Source organism: Camelina sativa, chromosome 17, assembly GCF_030686135.1.
Source record: "Camelina sativa cultivar CO46 ecotype springtype chromosome 17, ASM3068613v1".
Taxonomy (NCBI): Eukaryota; Viridiplantae; Streptophyta; class Magnoliopsida; order Brassicales; family Brassicaceae; genus Camelina; species Camelina sativa.
In genome coordinates this window covers 6,494,330-6,515,686 of record NC_141896.1, presented here as the reverse complement: position 1 = coordinate 6,515,686, position 21,357 = coordinate 6,494,330, and the positions used below count along the sequence as shown (strand labels likewise).

Below are 21,357 nucleotides of genomic sequence, written 5' to 3'. Positions count from 1 at the left end.
CGTTTTGATGATTGTGAATTTGTGATCATGTTCATGTCCATACCCACACGGGCCACACCACATCCAGCGTTTAAGACCATGCTTTCTTTTGCATAATCTCCTACTTTCAATAGAAACTTTCTACATATAACAAGATGTATCCCAAAAACTATTGATAAAAACATTCCCAAATATATTCTAGGTTAGACATGGTTAAAAGAGAAGCATTCTAATTAGGAAAAGTTCCACCATCGGTGTCTCATTTAATTAACGCGTAAGGAAACTTTAAAAGCCATTGGACTTATACTTAATTACAAAATCAGACTGCACGCCGTTTAAATACAAGATAACAGACTTGGTGCCGTCGTCTCGATCCTTCACGATCATCCTCTTCCGTTAGTCAATAAGGATTAAAGAAAACCACCGAAGAATCGAAGAAAAATTAGAAAATCAGAGAAGAGCGATCAAAGGGGATTTCTCAACCGCCATGGCTTCTTCGGCGCACTCTAATCTGATGCTCGCCATTCATGAGAAGAAGACGAACTCCGTTGATCTCTACCGTCCTTTCCGCAACTACGTTACTTTCACCTACTCTGAGCGCGAGGCTCAGCTTATAGACGACGATCTTGAAACCGTGAAGCAGCTCCGATCCGATTTAGAACGCGTTCCCGATCCGTCTCCAGCAGCTCGACGAGACCTTCTCATCTCATATTACAAAGCCCTTTGTCTTGTGGAAACGCGATTTCCAATTTCCGCAGAGAAGCACCAGGTGAACGCCGTTACTTTCTTATGGTACGATGCTTTCAAGCAAAAGCAAAAGTCTAGTCAGCAGAACATTCATCTTGAGAAAGCCGCTGTTCTTTTCAATCTTGGTGCTGCGTATAGCCAGATTGGACTCGGTCATGACCGCACCACCGTGGATGGGCGTCGTCAGGCTTCACATGCGTTCATCGCTGCTGCAGGTGCGTTTGTGTACTTGAAGGATAATTTGTCATCTAAGGCGGCGATAGGGCAGAGCCTCACCGTGGATTTGTCGGTGGACTGCGTGGCAATGTTGGAACGGTTGATGCTTGCGCAGGCTCAAGAATGTGTGTTTGAAAATTCCATTGCCAAAGGAAGCACCCCTGGTGTTTGTGCTAAAATTGCTAGGCAGGTTAGTGTCATATCATGCTTGCATCTCTTTTGATTGTGCACAGTTGTGGACTCAAGATCTTAGATTCTTTAGTCCCGGATTGATTGTAAGTAGGTTTCTAAAAACTTAGATTTTGGTGGAGCATCTGTTTTACTGCACTGTTGTGAAGAAGTGATAGGATTGATTGAATTTGCGCACATTTATGGACTCAAGATCTTGGAATTGATTTAGTAGATTCTTCAGACTCGGCACATATGCTATAAACGTGCTTAGTTTTGGTGGAGCATCTGTTTTAGTTTTACATAACTGTGAGTAAGTGACAGAGTCGATTGAATTTACACTTCTTGTTTGCTTATGATCAGGTTGGCATATTTTATGAGGAAGCTTTCGCTGCGCTAACCACTTCACCATTGAAGGAACATTTCGAGAAAGGCTGGATTTCTCATGTGCAGCTGAAAGCATCGCTCTTCTATAGTGAAGCTTGTTTTAGGTATGGAAAAGAGTTGCACGAGAAAGAGGAAATTGCAGAAGAAATTGCACGGCTGAGGAGCGGAGCCAGCCGTTTGGCAGAAGCAAAGAAGTCTTCAAGGGGAGCCCCTGCTCAGCTTATAGAAGCGATGAACTCACTAGAGTCGAGCATTAATGCCAATTTGGATAGGGCTGTCAAGGAAAACGACAGAGTGTACCTCATGAGAGTTCCTTCCCCTTCTTCTTTGTCTCCACTTCCCGCGTTCTCAATGGTTAAGCCAATGAACATGACTGAGATATTGGATGCAAGCAAGGAAAAGATGTTTGCAATCCTTGTTCCAGACAGCAGTGCAAAGGCTCTCTCTAGATACACTGAGATGGTTGATGATGTTATTAGAACTCAGGCGGAGAGATTACAGCAAGCTAGCGAACTAACTCGAGTTAGGCTCAAAGAGATGGATCTTCCAGATTCTATTCTTGCTGTGGATGGTAATTCTACTCTTCCTGTTGATCTTAAAGAAGATGTAGAAGCTGTTCAGATCAGTGGTGGTCCAGCTGGCTTGGAAGCTGAACTGCAGCAGCTTAGGGATTTAAAGAGGGTTAATCAGGAACTGTTGGTGCACACCGAAGAGCTTTTGCAGAAAGAAGCAACCGAAGACTCTCAGTTCAGAAGTCAATTTGGGACTCGGTGGACTAGGCCTCAATCTAGCACACTGACTAAGAACTTGCAAGATAGGCTTAATCGGTTTGCAGCCAATTTGAAACAAGCTGGAGAAAGTGATGTGAAGATTGAGCGATCCGTGAGAGAGAATTCCGCCCTCATGTCTATTCTTGATCGACGGCCGGTAAGTACCTCCTATTTTTTGTATACGCTAGTATATTTCTCCTCTTAGGTACAAACTACTGTCTGAAGTTTTCTCTTAGGGGTCTTTATTTAGGTTATCCTAGTACCTGAAATCTTTGGGTACAAGCTATAACAAACCGAAATCTGTGTACTAATTCGTAGACGTTGTGGTTTTTGGTTTTCATCATCAGATAGAGTCTGCTATCCCAACTCTAGCCAGGCCAATAATGTCTCTGGACGCAACAGAGGATGCTATTGTGGGAACTCTGAAGCAGAGTCTGGTATTCTCTCTCTCTTTTGGAAGCTGCGAGTATATACTTTTAGGAGGGATTTGGAAAGTGCTTATACGAATTATTATTCTCACATTTTTGCTTCCCTTCTTGCACAGAGGCAACTGGAAAATCTTGGTGCTCAGCGGGCAGGTCTTGAAGACATGCTCAAAGATATGAAAAGAAAAGTAAATTCTTTCTATTGATTAGTCATCATTGTTGTTCATGATTATTATATGATATTGGAGACAAAGACTCATTAGGCTTTTACTTGATATTTGGTTTTAGGATGACATACTGCCAAAGCTGATGACAATTACTGGCTCCTATGAAGATATGTTCAGGAAAGAGATATCAAAGTATGATCACATTTGTGAAGATATTTCCCAAAACATTGAAGTTCAAGAACAATTATTGATGCAAATTCAGGTCTACCTCTTTTTCCATCCTTATAGTGGTATTTTATATTTCATCATGGTTTTATCTTTTTCTGATAACCAGAAGGCATATGGTGATTGTAATCAATATCCAAGAAAATTGAGTTCGCTAGCTTCTTATGGGGCTGAAATGATCGCGTCTCAGAAACCGACTACATTCTAATTGGTTTCTTTCCTTGGTTATAGGCTCAAAATGAGGAGTTCTCAACTCTTTTCAATCTTGAAGATTATAAAGGTGAGCAAGCAGCTTCCGTTTTGGCATGATGGATCAAACTACTTTATGTTTGGCATTCTATATGTGAATTGAAGCATAATTCATGATAAACTGACACATTTGGCATTAAAACTGTGTTTCTTCGTTGTTCAGCATCCAAGGATAAGTGCTACAAGCAGATTCAAGCTGCTATAATGAAGTATCGAGAGATCAAGGAGAACATCAATGAGGGCCTGAAGTTCTATGTCACTCTCCAAGTGAGTTTCTTTTCTCTATATATAATAATAGCCAGCTCTTTACTGTCTATGCTTGTCTACATTATGCCACTTCTCTGGATGGCTCTCGTCTATTCTGATTTTACACTTCATTGAGGATGCAAAATAACTTCCCTGCAATCTGAGACATTTTCTTTGTTGGTGTCTAAAGGATGCAATCACGAATGTGAAGCAGCAGTGCAGTGATTTTGTGATGACAAGGAGTATCCAGTGCCGAGAAATGATTGATGATGTGCAACGGCAGATGTCTGGTCTGAGTTTTCAGGATCGTAGAAGCTCCGGCCCGTACCCATCTGTGCACCAACCAACGGCTTCAAGTCCGCCTCCTCCACCAGAAACTCAGAATCCATCTCATCCTCACCCACATGCACCATACTATAGTCCACCTGAGCAAATGTCAAGGCCTGGCTACACCATCCCACCCTACGGTCCACCTCCGCCTTACCATACTCCTCATGGCCAAGCGCCACCACAGCCGTACCCTCCTCAGACCCAGCAACAACCTCCATCATGGCAACAAGGCTCGTACTATGATCACCAGGGACAGCAGCCTCGACCTCCTTATCCCGGCCAGAACCCCTACCCACCTCCTCACCAAGGTGGTGGATACTACAGGCAATGAGTTACTTGGGAGCAATAAAGTGTGGTTTTATATTCCTATTGTTGTGTTTCCTGTGAGTACTTGATGGGTATCTATCCCTTTGATATGTTTCTTGAATGAAATTGAATTCTTGTTTAATAGTGACTCAAATTCTTTATTCAAAGTAGAGATGATACGATGGAGGAAAGTTGTGTAGAGCACATTATTCATATATATAGATAATGATGGTAATTGGTAAACCATTCCTTATGGATTGCATAATAGAGAACATATATCAGATGTCATAACAGCGACTGAGAAGGACAAAGATCATAATAGATCTGTGGGTTTGAGGCTGGAGGATGAAAGAGGAATGAGCAAGTTTGAGGGCGTAGCGATCAAACAGATCGTCGAGGATTTGATGGCCAAAGTGGGTGCGAACGACACCTTCCAGTGCCGCTCTCAGGTACAGAACCCTCGACTCAAGGTCAGGCATAGTGTCTTGCGCCCCCATGCTCCCCAGCGTCTCTATTTTATCAATTTTCAACTCTCCGTTGCTTCTGATGATGTCTTCCAGTTCCTTTGGGGTTGAGTAATATATGGGAAGGTTGAAACTGTCCACCTCCTCCTCCTTTATTCTTCCCTGCACAGACAAGCATTTTAGGTTATTTTTAACCTGTCATCATGCGTTCATATTTCTTAAGGAAAACCACCAAGTACCTCTCTGGCCATGTCCATAAGGCATGAACCCAACAAATCGAACTCGGATCCCGTTGAAGCCTCCTGACAATCGAGAAAACCATCTGGTACACCGGGCACAATCAGTGCCATCAACCCGTTTTCTGCGAGCTCCTGTGCCCTGGCATGCAAAAATAATTTGATATCCTTCCTGTACTGACAGGAGTAGGCTTGGGAAACCTCTGCTGAAGCTCCCGTGTAGTGAATCTTGCCTCTGTTGTAAGCAGGAGAGCTTGTGTCAGTTAGCTCCGGTGGCAAGTCGGAGAGCCAACAGAGGGCGCAAGAGGAATAGGCCAAGTTGAGATGTGCCTTGGGAAACAGGTTTCCATAAAAAGAACCGGGGACGCCTGCAGCGAAGTAGGGGCGTTGAGGAGGGAGCAAAGCAAAGAGTGCATTAAAATCAGTGTGGGAGACGTCGTTAAAGTAGACTTGAAACTGAGGAGTAGTAGTATTAGGCAGAGAAGAGCTGAACTTGTCGCGGAGGGTTTGGATGATGATATCTACAGCAAGAATGGTGTTAGGGCCGGAGGAGCATCCAAAGTCAGCTATTGTAAAAGACGAGTAGGAATGGTCTGTGATGTCGAGCCGTGTGTTGATCTCCTTTCTGAGGAGTGCTTCAGCAGCTTCAATGGCTCCCCTCTACATGCGCACACACAAGTAAAATGTTAGCATAGAAAAAGAAAAAAAAAGAGAAAGGAAGAGTGATGTATATAAAGACCTGATAGGAAGAGTTGCGAGCATAACTAGAAGCACCATCTCCACCATTCATGGCTATGTAATGGTATGGTATGAAGGTATTACATTTTCAAACCCTTAAATAGATGATGAAATTGGGAGAGTCAACAACATTATTGCTGTAGACTGTTGAGTGTGAAAGATAAGAATTAGTACTATAATTCAGCCGCCGCGGGCCATACTGTATGGCCCATACATCTCACACTTTTCCAAAACTGTCCTTCTCAAGTGGCGGCTACATACATCTATCTCACACTCCACCGTACTGTCCTTCACTTGATTCCGAAAGTCACATGTGATTTAACCATGTGATTCCGAGTAATTCCATGTGATTTTACCAGATGAATCCGGTCGCATGTGATCGCACACTCAACGTACTGTTCTTGACTTGATGCTGCTGCCATCATTAGATACTTAGATAGTATCTTTAGAGGCCCAAGATGCTCCTAATGGCCATCGTACTAGTCCGCCTAATACCAGGAGGCTTGGAAATCTATCTTTATTGAAGCTCCAGACCTAATGATTTGTTCAATGCATTGTGTAAGACAAAAGACGCATTCTTGTTACTAGCACAGTAACATAACAAGAGCAAACTTGCAATGGAAACTTTACATAAAAGGGTGAAATGGGAGATGATGTCTGTAGAGAGTGTCGTGCCATGAGAAGATTAAAAATTCAGTATAAATGCAGACGTCGCATGCCAAAAGTCCAACACTCCACCAAACTGTCCTTAACAAAGGTCGCTGCATAAGACACATATCTTGATTATGAATCACACAGGTGACTTCACTAACGACTATTAGTCTCTCTTCTTCCACCTTGCTATCTTCACAGGTCATAGCTTTTATAGCTCACTAAGTTTCAAAGTGGATACCTGATGGTGCTCTATAACTAATCCTAATGGTCTCATTGTACCAGAGGCCTGAAAATCTCTCTTTTTTTATTGAAAACTCTCCAAGCCTAGTGATTTGGTCAGTGCATTGACTAAGACAATAAGACCAAAGAAAGAAAGGCACATATCTTGTTATTAGGCATGCAAGTGACTCAAGTAGCGAAGTAACAACGTCTGTAGCAACAAAAAAAAATATAATAAGCGCAAACTTGCGATGGAAACAAAACCGAGAAGCAGAGCCATTTTGGCAATCTGGTTTGCAGTAAAAAAGTTCAACATCCACTGCATTTTATACATCAATTTTTCAACCACATGTAGGAAAATCAAGACAATAGAGTCTCCAGCTTCACCACTTTTATCATTTTAATTTCGCAAACAGCTTTGGTGCAACCTGTAAGATCCCAAAACCCAGTTTTCATTTCAGTATTCAAAATCGTAAAACAAGATATGATGATGAACAGCAAAAAAAAAAGGCATAATTAAAGTAACTTACACATTTGTCAATGCAATGGTAGTAGTCGAAATACTGGCCAGTGCAATGCATATGGCCAGAGTCATCACCTTGGATTCTCTTGACACAAGCCTGAGAATTACAAACAAACAAGACTTGTATCATTCAGCAAATGATCTTCAAAAACAACGTCACTGTGTCGAACTTATAACACAATTCATAATCATGTCACGCCAGTTTACCTGATATTCGAGTAGTGGCTTCACACATTTTGGTTTGCAAGATTCTTCAAGGTACTTCTTTGGATCGACAACTTCTTCATCTGCCCTGAAATATTCAAACCCATACTACATCAGAATACGAAACATGGAATAGAATCGATTTATCTATAGAAATGTGGCAAAAACCAATACTATCATGTAACAATTAGTATTATATGCAGATGAAAAAATTAGTAACTGAAGATTCTCATGGATCGATCACTACAAACAATAGAGAACAATCTAAAAGCATCTAATGAGTCCAATCTAGAAATTCTCAGAGACCTATGGAAACGTAAGATCCATCTACACAATATGATGTTGAGATTTGTAAGAAAAATAAAGCTTGGGGAGTTTAAGGAGTAAGCTTACATGGCGAAAAGTCAACCGGAGGCTGTCAAAAACTGCAAGAGACAGAAATGAAAATGAATATCAGACAGCAACAACAACAACAACAACAGATGAGTTTGGTCCTCGTGGGATGATATAATCAAATTGAAAGCAGATCTATTAAATATGAAAGAAATCGAAGATCCAATGAATTCGAATAGGATTTGATTGGGCGATACCTGATGAGACTGAGAGATGGAGGAGATCGAGACTCAGATGAACCCTACAGAGAGATGTTTGTTTTGTTTTGAGTCAAGTCTTCAGATTTCTCTAGAGATCCATTTTCACTGCGTTTTCGACGGGCAACAAACAATATGCATTTTGGGCCTTATTTCTTGTAAATATTAAAAGCCCATCAAAGCCCATTGCTTCAAGGAACATATACTTGTCAGAATATTATTCCTACGCTTTCTGACAACATCTTTTTTTGGCTTTTTAAGCAAAGTTGGAATATTTAAAAATATATATATATATATATATATATATATATATATATATAGATGATTATGATGATAGATGCTTGCAGTCAAAATTGTCGTCTAAGTTGCCAAATTACGAATTTTGCGAACCTAAGAAATATTAAAACACATGTGAGATGTTGGGCGGCACGGCATGTCACACTATCTTAAATATGATACAGCATTTGATTCTCTCTTTTTCATTTTCTTCAAAATATTACTATAATATTTTTGATTGAATGATGATGATAAATTGATAATATTACAAAATAATGCAATAGGGAGGTATAAACAACATTATTGGTAATAGTATTAATGTCAGTAAGTAAAGGCCGCGCAATAATGTTGCTTAACGCCATGTAAACATTTGCAGCAACAAAAATATAATCTCAAACTATTGAAGATTGAAGGCGTGGATGATAACAAAATGAAAGAACAATAATCACTAATTTGGTTAACTTTCAAACCAACATGGTCTCGTCAGATTGAGAGGGCCGTAGAACAAATTGAAAGCAACTTTGATGCATGAAAGAATTGATGGAAGGTTTGTAAATGTTGAATTATCACACACTACCCCCTAAGAGAAAATTGCATTTACATTGTTCTTCTCCCTCCCCTATTTACAGAAACCCACAAATGGCATTTCACTGTCTCACCTCTCTTTCTCTCTCTCGTCTTCCTTCCGCAGCAATACTGTGACAAGAGCTTAGCGTCTCTTTTGCGCGAGGATCTTCTGGATCTTCCATGTCCAACACAGCAAGAAGGCCACAAGTCCAAGTCCCACACTTCCCCATAGTGTCACTACCCACAATGGCATTTCTGTTGGGTACAATCCTGTTTGTGTCACCATCATACAAACAACCAAGTTTGTTTACACTCTCCACACTATGTAACTGTAACCATAAACAAATAAAGCAGAGTATGTCTAAGGAACCACCTACCACTTCCAAACTTGATGCAGATGAGAAGTTCTACTATGCATATCCCCAGCGACAGCCAACAGAATGCTCCCACCTTTTTTACAGGTTTCCTGCCAACAACCCAAAAGAGTATGCCAGTTATACAATACTCTTTCTCAGCTAACACCAACCAACATCACAGTTGCTATATAGCCTTACCGGTCTTGAAGATATGAATTGTATTCCCGTGTTGTTGGTATCGCTATGAGCCACCACAAGATCAGCCTATAGAGAATCACTGGGTTTCTAGGAGGGATCCACAGGCTAAACTTGAGAAAGAATGTATTCAGCTCCACTGTCAAGAAGACTATGCAAAGAGTGAGTACTTGAATAAAACGCCAAGGTCCCTGCAACGGATGCCACTCGTCTTTGTCCCAATGAGCTGGTGTGAACTGCCCCAGTGTCCTTTTCACCTAAAAAAAAATACACAATTCTCATCACTATTTCAATGGCTACGACCATGTATGTGTATGCACTCTCAAGGTTGAACAAACCCTACTTTTCCAATAATGTTAGGTTGGCGGCTAATGCCAACCCACTCATATGTTTTTCCATCAAAGTATCGTACTGTATACATTCCTGCCCAGATCCCTACCAACATTAAAACAATATAAACGTTAATCAACGACATCTTAAAAAAGCACAACATATAGAATGGCTAGGTGGTTCAAGAATCATACCAAACCAATTGCATATCAAGATATCAAGAACAATACTGTCCCACCAGCACTCGTTGAAATTTGGTAACATATGCCGAAAAGTAAGCTGGAGAACATAAATATACATTTTTAGTGATACAGGGGAAGATATATCTTTGTCTTTATCAAACTGAAACCTGAAACATAAGAAAACAAAGACAATGACCAACCTCCAATAACTCAAAACCAATTGAAAGCACCCACAGAAGTGGCTGATTCCGGATCAGAATTGCTTTTCCCCACCATCCAAAGATGTGAGCCAAGAAAAACTCATCAAATATTGTGTCCTGAGAACATATAACCAAAGCATAAGCCTTTAGATGATATGAAGGGTTGTTTAAGATAAAAGGGGAGTTGTTGAGAAGATACCCTACATAAAGATTCTTAAACCTGTTTGTTGGGTGATCAGGCACATAAATCCGGCAATCAGCACCGTATGATTTCTCAGGAAGTTCTGCAGCATAAGCAAACTCAATATAAGAATGGTGAATCATTGCAGGGGAATAAATAGCATTCCTCTCTGAAACTCTAACCTATTCCAAGGTCAGGGTGGAGAAACTTCATAAACTGACGGGCATCATCACGTCTCTGGAAGCAAGAATTTTTAAACTATAAGAATTCATAAGAGCTATAAACCACAGGCATATAGGCAAAGCAAGGGTACTGTCCTACTGTATGAAAAGGATCGTAGGGAGGAAAAAAGTGGACCTGGAAGAGTAAAAAAGTAAGTGCAACTAAGTAAATGACGGCCATCCCATGGACTAAGCGCCAGATTGCAGGATGGGGCCTGATTAGAACCCTGCATAAAGCAAATAACTTGATTAAAGACACGGCACAAGTATCACCAACCACACTCTACATTATAAAAAAGAGAAAGCTAAATTAATTAAACATGTGAAAAGGTGTAAACAAACGTTGAAGGGGCTTGGAGCAGAGAGTAAGCAAGAAAGACTGCGATCATAGCCCACACTCCCCTAGCAAAAAGAAACAAAAAACATAGTAGACTAGTGTGAATTGATGGATGCAAACGGGAAAAGAAGAAAAAAGCAAGATGTGGGGAGAAGGAAAGAGAGAACCTTTTAACAGATGTAACAAGATCATCAGAAGTAGTGCTCTCAGGATCAAGAGCTCCACTAGCCCAACTAATAATAAGTCAAAATTGAAAACCCAAATTAAGGAATAACAAGAAAATGGGGCAGGCAGAGGAAGTAGTAAAAGAGGGGGAAGATAAAAAGATGACTGACATGAGAAAACAAGCGCCAATAAGGAGAAGAGAGATGGTGCGAGGCTTGTAAGCCCATGCAGTCCATGGATCAAGATCAGACTCAACAACATCACCACCATTCATTCTCCCCAAATGTTGTTCCTTTCTTCTATCTTTCCTGTACCCATTTGGTTCCATGGCCAAAAACTAGCTTCTGAAATATTATTGCTGCTAAAACAAAAAAGAGAGAAACTTTTTTTAGTCGGAGATGAGATTAAGAGGCAGAGAAATTATGAAAAGAACAAAAATGAAAAGGTGAAAGAAAAGAGAGAAGAGAAAAGGGCAGACAATGGAGAGTATACGGAGAGAAAAAGGTACAAAGGTACAACCAGAGACAGAGAAAGGGCTCTCTGTTTTTTGCAGAGAGGTAAAAGCAGAGAAGCAAAATCAGAAGATTTTTAACTTAAAAAAAACAATTTTTAAAAATAAAAATGAAAAATGGGTTTAGGAAAACAAAACCAAAAAATAGAGATTGAGATTGATTTGGAATACCTGAAGGAAGAACCCTAGAGAGATAGAGAGCGGTGGAGATTGGATTGGGAATGGGAGAGAAGAAGAAGTAGGAATCGAAGTAGAAGAAAGCTTCGTAGAGATGATGATGATGATGAGGATGATGAGGATGATGAGGAAGAATAAAAAGAAGAGAGGAACGGTCAAAGTAGAAAGAGAGAGAGAGAGAGAGATAGATACGGCTTCTTCTGATGCTGTGCTTATGCTTCTCTGCTTCTGTTCACGATCTGAAAACGACTCTGCTTCCTTTCCCCCACGATTTCCCCTTTTTTTTTTTTTTTTACTTTTTTACCCTTTTCCTTCTTTTATGAGTATTATTCCTATGCAATATATGTTGTATGGTGACATCATCACACAACAACAACATACTGTAAAATGAAAAAAAAATGCAAATGTGGGTTTGATCGCACTATCCATATTTGTCAAAAATTCCACTAATTTTATTTTATTTATGTAGATGTGGTTCGGTACATGATGATGATGCATCATTACGAATTTGAAGTTTTATGAATTTCTATTTAAACCATAAGTATGGGTTCATTTTATTGACCAATAGAAAAAAAAAAAAAAAGTAGTAATTGATTCGTAGCAAAGAAATGATTTTGGTCGTTTATGGCGTTAGGAAACATTTAGTCAAAATTATAATAAAATCATTGTATTTGGGCCACATTATTATCGTCGTCACCATTCGGTTTTGTTATGTTTGTTCTGCACCGTCTAGTTTACCTGATAGTGTATATTTGTTTTACGCTAACCATATTGTTTTCAGCGTGGTTTTGGTCACAGTTCATATCAAAAGATGTATTGAATGTTACGCTAATCATAAAATGTGTAATATCTAATGTTTTTACCTACTTTATCAATTTCATTGAATATCGAAATCCTATAGACATTTAATTCATGTTTCACCAGATGCGTCTTTAAATTTTTATCTAAAAAAAAAAAAACGGTGAAATATAAGCTGAAAAGGTTAACATTTATGGTGTTGGAATGTTATACAATAATAACTACTAGTATATGATTTGTAATTGCAAAACCAAATAAAAGCACATCAATTGCGAAATTTATTAATATTCTTATTTAAGTAATTGATTTGACATATATTCCCAAAAGTACAAATGAAAAGCAGAGAATAACAACCCTAATTAGTATAAAATCATTTATTTTCCCTTTATTGAATGACCAAAATAAAAAAGGGAGGCAAAAAAAGTCTAGTATGAAATTAAAGAGAGAAGTGAAGTGATGATATAGACACCTCTCTGTGCTTGAAATCATCACAATAACTCTAGCATGTATGTAACGTACTAGAGAATGGACCATAACTACAGAATAGCATACGGTCATCATCTAGCTGCTCCTTGGTTAACTGCGTGATACAATTAAAACACCAATGAAAAAATATGATAAAAGTTGGAATTTTTTTGAATAGAAACAAAGATAAACAGCTCATTTCCTATAAGAAGACCATGCAGATAGGGACACCACTTGGCACTTGTCACACACTTACCTTCCTCCTCTCTTTTTTTTTTCAAAAACTTTTTCATTATAGTCATAATAACTAAATGATAAAGAATGGGATTTGACACTAACCAAAAAAAAAAGTTATACTGTAGTTTTCTTGGGTTAAAAGTGAGTGAATCACATGTAAATAAATAGAAGAAAAGTGTGTGTTAGAAACAGAGGAGAGATTATAATGATTAGGGTCAAAGTAAATAATGAGATAGAGAGTGATTAAGAAATTTCGATTTTGATGATATTCGAAATCATAGAGGTTGGTAATGATTGGCAGAATAAAAAGCATTACAGCTCTAACTTGTACTAGTATATTATCACCACCTTATATCATAGCGATCGATACCAATCAGTGTTCAAAAAAGCGCTAGGCGGTATGTGGGCGGTGACCCAGCGCTTAGCGCCTAGAACGCTTAGTCGGAATTTTAGGCGTTTTAAGGCGGTTTAGGCATTTACAATACGAACATTATAAATATAATATTATATGTAAAATTATGTAAAAATATATGTTAGAAGAAATAAATAATAATAAATCATAAACTAAAATTAGTAAAAATATATTTATTTAATTTAGATTAATAACATATTAACATTTATATGAATATAAACTTAAATTTTAAATATATGTAATTAAAAATAAAAATATACAATAAAATAATATTATGTGATTTTAGGCGGTCTAAGCGGTCATCTAGGCGTCTGCTGAGCGCCTAGCGCCTAGACGGCGCCTAAGCGACCGCCTAAACCGCTTTCTTGAACACTGATACCAATAATACTGTGATAATGCTTTCGTAATAAAGTACATATACACCTGTGAGAACTTTCAACATGTAATTATGACGAAACTGTAACCATTAAGCCTATCAACTAACTTTTTCACCACAAGCAAACTTAGGAGAATTCATCTGTGCATTCGCATGCAATAAGTATAGTTTAAGTGTTGTTGTATATGGTAAATGGTAAGCGAGGGAGCGAGTCAGAGAGAGAAAGAAGTGTGGTCTACATCTAGAAATAATATGAGGAGGACAACCTCAAAATAGTCAGTCTCGAGTATAAGTGTTAGCATATGGAGACAAGTAAGAAAATGTGGTCCATTGTTGTTTCTGATCCGTCCGGACGACTTTAATTATGGTTTCTACGACTGATCCACCACATGCTCCTAATTGATGTGTAATACAACCAGTCCCTAGACTTTGGATTGGACACATTTTTATTTTATTTTTTCTTTAAGATAACTTCAGATTGGACACATGTTTAATTTCTGAGTCAAAGCTCAAAAATATCATAATTTTGAAATCAAATCCAAGGGAATTACAAGATATAACGATGCTCACATTATCTTGTAATGCCAACCAAGAACATCATATCTTCTAACATGCTGGCTCTTTCAGGTCAGAAGATATGTCCTTGGAAACTTCAAAATGATACATTAACCACCACTTTGCTTCTTGTTAGATCCGCGCAGATCGTCCAACTGTCATGTGATACCTTCTCATTTTCAATCAATTTTGGTTTTAAGTACCGCTTTGAAAAACCTTGATTTGGAAACTAAGGAACACATTAAAATAAAAATAATGATTTTAGTTGGTAGAACAAGACAATTTACGTATGTTCTACTGAAAATAAAAATGAAATAAACACAAAATATGTAGAATTCGAAGACGTATATCATCAATACATATATAATATACCTTCTATAATATATGTATAAATTTTGCATATTGGTGAAAGCGACGATCGGTGAACTTCCACGCACAAGGATGGACGTCCGTAAGAAGTTGCATATGTGTCTAAAATTAAACAAATTAAGTAACATCACCAACTAAGTCTTGCATGTGTATCTATCACCTTTGCGATTGTTAGAAATAGCAAACAATCATGAACATTTTTAAAAATTGCTATTCTAGCATGCAGAGTTATAAAATAAAATAAAAACTTACAAAAATATTATGAATACCAAAAATATATATATTAATATATATATATATATACTTTGTTGTTCCATATCAAACAAAGTAATTAATGATACTTTCATACAATTTCTGGTCGATCACTCTTGGTCCTCCTGTATTTATCAGTTATCACTCTGCCTTAACCGAGAAAATTAAGTGGGGGGTATTGGTTTGAGATTTGAATAAAGTTTTAAAGATTTTAGATGTTATGTAGAATCTGTTGTTATTAGAACAAGACTTTGTTAAACTCTGTTAAAGTTTAGTGTTATTAGTTTGTGATTTGTAAAAAGTCATTTAAAATCTTAAAAAATTTGGGTTATTGGATTCAGACTTTTATAAAGTCATTAAAAGTTTTGTGTTATTCAGTTAAAACAAAAGAATCTAGGATTGTTAATGAGTTCAATTATTATGTTATTGGTTCATGATTTTAAAAACTTTCTTTAGAAAATAAAGTCATGGAAAGTATCACAAAAATACAGGGATTGTTTGGAGACTTTACAAGATTTTAGAAAACTAATCCACAAAACTCTCTATCAATCTTCAACAATCATTCACTTATTCACTTTTAATGATTTTATTGAACTCTTAAAAAATCTTCATAAATCTCAAACCAATACCACCCCCTAAACCTCTTTACATAATAGACTTTGTTGTAATGTGATAACTGATACTGGATTGGGCCTGGAGTACTGCAGAAAATAATGGTAAAGCCCATACCTTATATATTAGGCTCGAGCAGAATCCAACGGAGATTGGACTGCTGATTGCTTTAACTGTGACTGCGACTTGCCTTTCTTCTGCACCGTTATTTTAAGGGACTTGTGTTGTGTGGTAACCCTTTGGCCACATCATGCTTGAAATGAATGGTATCTACATTACCTGCCTCTTCCATATATGAATGAATAAACGAGAGATACTACTCTTTGGTCTTTGCTTTACTTTGTTTTGTCACCACACAATGCTCATCTAATTGGAGTTGGTAATCACAATTAATCAAATTCTTGCTAATTATGATATAGAGGACAATACATCCTTTTCGTCAATCACTTTTACGCCTGCCATTTTTTTTGGTGTCTTTTAAAATATTTAAACTCTATGGCATTTCGTAACCCATATTATAAAAATAAATAATGGTTTGGGGTTTTTTGGTCGTTGCTTAATTAAGGTGTTTAATCAACTTACTTAATCCCAACTTGTGCCTTTCTTTTTATCAGTCGGTGGATTCTCAGATCTTTTGGACGGCGAAATAGAGACTTCTTTTCTCCCACTTTCTCTTTTTAAATATATAAAATCCCAAAACTTAATTATTATATTTTGCAGAATGAATATGTTGACAGCGCCGTTTACCATTTTTCTAATACTACATGACTAATGTTGCTTATATATTGCCTTCACTCTTTTGTTTATGTTTTTCTTCATTGTGATCATGTTTATCCTTAACTACATTAACTAATGTGATTCAAATTAGATCACTTGTTTTATTTCATAGTTTTTGAAGTAGCTGTTATATTTTTCTAATACTATTCTGTGATTTCATACCATTTTTAGTTTTAACTATTTCTATTTGTACTTAATAAATATAAAATATTAGTTTTGAAGATATACAAATTGACAATTTTCAAATTAAGATAGATATAAAAGAAAATGAGTAGCTCGATTTTTGACCATTTTACAAATATCATAGAATGGTAAATTTTAATTATTATTTACTGAAAATTCTGATCTTGATTTTTTTACCATTTTATAATATTTAATATATTATTTTATGAACATTCTGATGTTGTTTGTTCCGCTGTTTAGTTTAGTTGCTTGCTATCTTGTTTTAAAAATTGGAATAAATACTTTTGATAAGGTAGAGAAACCGTAGAATTGACATGATTATTGGGGGTCCGAAACATATAAAATATGAAACGTAGTGGTGAGACAACAAGTTAGCGAGGATCGTGCAAAATCTTCATCAGATCAACAAATTGGTGTCAATAAAAAATGTTCATCTTAAAATATTATAAGTTTGGTCCCCTTCGTCTAATCTTTAGATCAAACATCCACACCGCCCACTACTATTCAATATCACATTTTTATGTTAATTTATTTGATCTAATTAATTAATAACAATAGTATGTTTTTAACATGCTTCAAGTCTCTTGGCTACGGTCACACCACCCATAAGGTTAACTGCACTCCACTACTCCAGCTATCGCCTAGCGGTGTCCATGAATCTTTCCGACTAATAGCATTCAATTAAATATCTTATGTTTCTTGGAATCTTTAAAGAACACAAAATGTTTTAAGCGTATAGCGAACACATACCTTTTTTACCTTTTTTGTTTTACGAAGTAGACACCTTTCGTCATCATTTATATAAAAAAAAAGAACAAAAAAAATTAGTTGAGTTAATAAAAGCTATGTTCTCAGATTTTCACTTATTATTAGCTTAATATATTATCTTATAGTATTAGATATCTTAAATATTTTTCCTACAATTATTAAAAGTTTAAACTTTATTTTTGGGTGTTGCACAAAATACCATTTGGTTTTACGACTTTTATCAGTAAACATGGTCATAGACAGAACATGAAACTAACTGAAGACATCATGTGGTCATAGACGGAAACTCAAAGGGGGTGTCTGAAAATGAAAGTGAGAAAGAAGTGACGTCGGTCTGTATAAAATTAGATTTGCAATATACCAGATCACGTGTCTAACAGATTTGGTATTTATTGCTAACTTCATTTTTGATCTAATTATATTAACCATCACAGTGACATTATATAATAAAAAAAAGAGAGAAAAGGTCACAATTATATGTAAAAATCTTTGTATTTATTCTTTATCTTAGGAAATATATCAACAAAATCGATTAAAAATTCAAATACAATGAATGATTTTTCTACCTTATAGATTTTTTTTTAGATCATCATAATTTATAGAAAAGTATCCTAAATCAATAATTTCCATTAGTGAATATGTAAGCAATAAAAAAAAAAAAAAAAAAGTCCATTGACCCTTTTGTTAGTGATGTAATAAAAAAAGGAAGACAAAGTGTAAAGGTTAAGCAAAGACAGCTATATATAGAAAAACACAGAGAGAGAGAGAGACAAAGGAAGAAGAAGAAGAAGAAGAAGAAGATGGGGCTACAAGGTCAGCTAAGTGACGTCTCTTCCGATTCAATCCCTCTTATGCTCCTCTCTCTCCTCGCCGTATTCATCAACCATCTCCGATCTTTTCTCCTCCGTCTCACGGCTAACTCTTCAAACCCTAACCTCCCCGTCGACGACGTCTCGATAGCGTCGGGGCTAGCGAACATCATCGTCCTCGCGGATCAGCTGAGCTTGAATAGGCTCTTCTCGTACCGGTGCGACGGAAACGGAGGAGGAGGATCTGAGGATTGCGTGGTGTGTCTGTCGAAACTGAAGGAAGGTGAAGAGGTGAGGAAGCTGGAATGTCGACACGTGTTCCACAAAGAGTGTTTGGAAGGATGGCTTCACCATCTCAATTTCACTTGTCCTCTCTGTAGATCTGCTTTGGTCTCTGATGCTTGCGTCTCCAATACGCAGCGTCGCGTCGGGAGGGATTTGATCTCTTGTTTCTCTCTCCACTGAGTGTCAGAAGACGGCGGGTGATTGATTCTCTCAATCCTCATCCACATCTCCGAGAGATCTACGGTGGCTGGCCACGCACACGCGCGCGCCCCTTCTTTTCTCGGATCCTTTTCTTTTTTTGAGGTCTCTCTCTCTCTCTGTCTATGGGAGAAGACCTTTTGTTTGGTTTTTTTTCTTACTTTTCGGTTTCGTTTATGTAAATTTTGAATATACAAATTTTCACCGTTTGTATCTTTTGTCTTCATTTTGAGGTATATAGATTGAGAAGATAATATGAAATTACGTTTCCATTTGAAATACTCTTTGCAATCTCTCATTCCATCGCCACTAAATTCTCTGCAAGTTTTGGTTATGTATGACTTGTTTCAAGAATTGAGGGATTTGTAGATTAAGTAAGCTTTGGCTTGATAAATTTGAGGATAAGGGAACATTGATTACAATCCCTACACCTCAATATGTATGTGTAAAGTTAAGGATGGACATTGGAGACAGATGTCTTAAAGAGTTCTTCTATATCAGATTCATGTTTTTATTTACTAATGAACCAGTGCAGACGGATCACTTTGTAGATGATTAATGAGTGATCTAGTTCAAGATTCAGATTCATGTTTTTATTCACTAACGAACCAGTGATGAAGACTGATCACTTTGTAGATGATTAATGAGTGATCTAGTTCAAGATTCAGATTCATGTTTTTATTCACTAACGAACCAGTGGAGACGGATCACTTTGTAGATGATTAATGAGTGATCTAGTTCAAGATTCAGATTCATGTTTTTATTCACTAACGAATCAGTGAAGACTGATCACTTTGTAGATGATTAATGAGTGATCTAGTTCAAGATTCACCCCTAAGAATACTATAGTTCATTCACTACATTTACAAGTTAGCCACTATCAAACTCTTAAGGAGTGGAAAAAACGTTTGTGTTCGTATCTCGGTTTGCAATATTTTCATCTAGAATTTGAACGTTTTTGAAGTTGGAGAGAATTTTTATTGCAGTTTTTACCAACTTATGGTGTCTCAGGTGTCTTTTCAGAGAACTGTGTGGGCTTGTTAATTTGTAACGATAGCACACGAACAATATGGGCTTATAAAAATTACATTTTCAAACTCAGTTGTGGGAATATATAGGGCTTGTTAACAATTCTACATCTCTTAATCCTTATTTACCTAATTTTCCTCTAATCATATTTTTAAGCAAACAATATATCATCAATTTAGGTATCTCCTATATATTAATAGAGAAGCACTCTAACAGAAAAGCTGAGGTGTCGCGCTCACAGAGCTCATATACCTTTTTTAATAAAAGCTCTTACATCTCATTATTATTTACATAAATATGCCATTAAAATATTATAAGCCAATGTTTTTTCTATTAGTTTTTAAAGATGAAAAATTTAATAAACTATTAAATCCGACAAATGTATTTAGTATCATTTTCATAACTTATTTACTTATTAAAAGTAAATTACATTCCACAATATATATATATATATATATTATTCATTTATTTACCATTATTATCATTTTTCTCATTGCATTTTTAAACTTCAGATTAGTTTAAATTACATCAATTAGTCTAAAAAATATTGCTTTATCTATTTAATGGTATAATGATATAGATAATAATGTGAAACATAAAATATGTGAATTTGATTTTTAGAAACACAAAAAGACATCAAAATTTTCTACACGACGTTAAAATTCTTTTCCAAGTTCAAGTATTTCACGAGTGAAACATATTTTACAAAAAAATAAACAAAAATTTGAATAAACGAATAAAACTTTACTTACATATTTTGTTTTGTAAAAACAAATCTTAAATCTCAAATCTCAAATAATAGTTTACTCATAATATTTTATTTAAAATGATTTATTCCGCACATTGTGCGGGTTGTTACCTAGTTAGTCTTATTTTGGCTCCCATTGATGAGACACACAAAAGATAAAATTGTATCAATCCATCATTCATCTTCAACAATTTTCTACATACATATACTGTATATATGGGAGATGGAGTTAAATTTCTTAGCTAATCTTACCAACTCGAAACGTCTGATAAAACTTCTTTAGTTGGATTAAATGGAAAACGAGACACAATTAAACGAAAGCAATTTAAATTCCTCAAGATTCAACTCATAATCCATTTTCATGTAAATGCTAGCTATTACAGTATCTAATGTAACTTTAGTTATTATTTAGTTGACAGTAACCATCACCACAAGGACACTCATCATTTCATATAACATAACATGAAAATAATCATAGAGTAAAACCACACACACATACAAACAAACACTAAGTAAAAAGATATAAGAATGATTTTTTTCGGGTAAGGAAAAAAAATCGGACCAGTAACCTTCGATTCCCCAGCTGCAAAGCAACGCAATAATCTCGCTCTCCCCAGAGTTACATTTCTATGAAAGAGCGTAAACTATTGCAAAGCCCATCTTTCTCCAAACCATCTATAGTATGTTGTCATCATTGTTTCATATATAAACACACCTTCCATCTCTCTTTCCTTTGATCTTCATCTTCTTCTGTAGACACCATAGCTGACCTCTGAAAGTAAAGACTTGGTTATATATTTATAAAAAGCAGCAAACTAAATAAGAGGAAGAAGATTGATATAATAGGCAATATGCAAAAGGATGGAATGATGAGTGGGTCTTATATAAAGGGTCAAGGAGGTTGTCCCTCCCCTTTTTTTGTATATAAAAAAGTAATATGATT

The 21,357-nt window shown here is 36.5% G+C and overlaps 5 protein-coding genes and 1 long non-coding RNA gene across 7 annotated transcripts; 2 read left to right on the top strand and 4 right to left on the bottom strand.

Moving 5' to 3' along the window:
- Nucleotides 1–126: 126 nt before the first annotated feature.
- On the top strand, nt 127–4,461 carry LOC104774193 (vacuolar-sorting protein BRO1-like). The gene is made up of 8 exons (XM_087497191.1): nt 127–1,132; nt 1,474–2,424; nt 2,615–2,704; nt 2,812–2,880; nt 2,981–3,121; nt 3,316–3,364; nt 3,497–3,600; nt 3,770–4,461. The coding sequence occupies exons 1-8, from the start codon at nt 467–469 to the stop codon at nt 4,238–4,240; spliced, it is 2,541 nt and encodes an 846-aa protein (XP_087353317.1). The 5' UTR covers nt 127–466; the 3' UTR covers nt 4,241–4,461.
- On the bottom strand, nt 4,398–6,737 carry LOC104755820 (loganic acid O-methyltransferase-like). Its single transcript, XM_010478289.2, has 4 exons — nt 6,284–6,737; nt 5,655–6,187; nt 4,919–5,575; nt 4,398–4,841 (listed from the first exon to the last, which is right to left on the bottom strand). Exons 2-4 carry the CDS (start codon nt 5,703–5,705, stop codon nt 4,494–4,496), a joined length of 1,056 nt encoding a protein of 351 aa, XP_010476591.2. The 5' UTR covers nt 5,706–6,187; nt 6,284–6,737; the 3' UTR covers nt 4,398–4,493.
- On the bottom strand, nt 6,675–8,003 carry LOC109130221 (cytochrome b-c1 complex subunit 6-1, mitochondrial). Its single transcript, XM_019239568.2, has 5 exons — nt 7,844–8,003; nt 7,647–7,678; nt 7,257–7,341; nt 7,057–7,146; nt 6,675–6,954 (listed from the first exon to the last, which is right to left on the bottom strand). Coding segments are annotated over exons 2-5 (210 nt in total). The 5' UTR covers nt 7,649–7,678; nt 7,844–8,003; the 3' UTR covers nt 6,675–6,921.
- Nucleotides 8,004–8,539: 536 nt separating this feature from the next.
- Nucleotides 8,540–11,940, bottom strand: LOC104755819 (CDP-diacylglycerol--serine O-phosphatidyltransferase 1). Of its 2 annotated transcripts, none has more exons than XM_019238712.2 (13): nt 11,536–11,940; nt 11,024–11,211; nt 10,856–10,921; nt 10,694–10,753; nt 10,488–10,578; nt 10,313–10,367; nt 10,154–10,233; nt 9,950–10,066; nt 9,762–9,846; nt 9,581–9,672; nt 9,241–9,494; nt 9,064–9,152; nt 8,540–8,956 (listed from the first exon to the last, which is right to left on the bottom strand). In XM_019238712.2, exons 2-13 carry the CDS (start codon nt 11,179–11,181, stop codon nt 8,829–8,831), a joined length of 1,275 nt encoding a protein of 424 aa, XP_019094257.1. In that variant the 5' UTR covers nt 11,182–11,211; nt 11,536–11,940; the 3' UTR covers nt 8,540–8,828. The 2 variants fall into 2 exon arrangements, with proteins under 2 accessions (XP_019094257.1, XP_010476590.1); XM_010478288.3 differs by having other exon boundaries at nt 11,024–11,214; nt 11,536–11,854.
- Nucleotides 11,941–16,973: 5,033 nt separating this feature from the next.
- Nucleotides 16,974–17,726, bottom strand: LOC147923362 (uncharacterized). The gene is made up of 3 exons (XR_015587667.1): nt 17,545–17,726; nt 17,328–17,361; nt 16,974–17,244 (listed from the first exon to the last, which is right to left on the bottom strand). It is a non-coding gene; the product is annotated as an uncharacterized LOC147923362 (long non-coding RNA).
- A 307-nt stretch (nt 17,727–18,033) lies between these two features.
- On the top strand, nt 18,034–18,916 carry LOC104755818 (E3 ubiquitin-protein ligase RHA2A). The gene has a single exon (XM_010478287.3). It carries the CDS (start codon nt 18,146–18,148, stop codon nt 18,617–18,619), a length of 474 nt encoding a protein of 157 aa, XP_010476589.1. The 5' UTR covers nt 18,034–18,145; the 3' UTR covers nt 18,620–18,916.
- Nucleotides 18,917–21,357: the final 2,441 nt, after the last annotated feature.

Bases quoted from the DNA above. Each gene is read 5' to 3' on its own strand.
- LOC104755818 (XM_010478287.3), top strand. From the start codon at position 18,146: ATGGGGCTACAAGGTCAGCTAAGTGACGTCTCTTCCGATTCAATCCCT.
- LOC109130221 (XM_019239568.2), bottom strand. The intron at 7,147-7,256 runs GTAAACTGGCGT...TGTAATTCTCAG, and splicing joins AGCCACTACTCGAATATCAG to GCTTGTGTCAAGAGAATCCA. The intron at 6,955-7,056 runs GTAAGTTACTTT...GGGATCTTACAG, and splicing joins ACCATTGCATTGACAAATGT to GTTGCACCAAAGCTGTTTGC.
- LOC104755820 (XM_010478289.2), bottom strand. From the start codon at position 5,705: ATGAATGGTGGAGATGGTGCTTCTAGTTATGCTCGCAACTCTTCCTAT. The intron at 5,576-5,654 runs GTCTTTATATAC...GTGCGCATGTAG, and splicing joins CTCGCAACTCTTCCTATCAG to AGGGGAGCCATTGAAGCTGC. The intron at 4,842-4,918 runs GTACTTGGTGGT...TTGTCTGTGCAG, and splicing joins TTATGGACATGGCCAGAGAG to GGAAGAATAAAGGAGGAGGA.
- LOC104774193 (XM_087497191.1), top strand. From the start codon at position 467: ATGGCTTCTTCGGCGCACTCTAATCTGATGCTCGCCATTCATGAGAAG. The intron at 1,133-1,473 runs GTTAGTGTCATA...GCTTATGATCAG, and splicing joins GTGCTAAAATTGCTAGGCAG to GTTGGCATATTTTATGAGGA. The intron at 3,601-3,769 runs GTGAGTTTCTTT...TGGTGTCTAAAG, and splicing joins AGTTCTATGTCACTCTCCAA to GATGCAATCACGAATGTGAA.
- LOC104755819 (XM_019238712.2), bottom strand. From the start codon at position 11,181: ATGGAACCAAATGGGTACAGGAAAGATAGAAGAAAGGAACAACATTTG. The intron at 10,754-10,855 runs GTTCTCTCTTTC...TCTTTTTGCTAG, and splicing joins CTTGTTACATCTGTTAAAAG to GGGAGTGTGGGCTATGATCG. The intron at 9,153-9,240 runs GTAAGGCTATAT...GGTTGTTGGCAG, and splicing joins AATTCATATCTTCAAGACCG to GAAACCTGTAAAAAAGGTGG.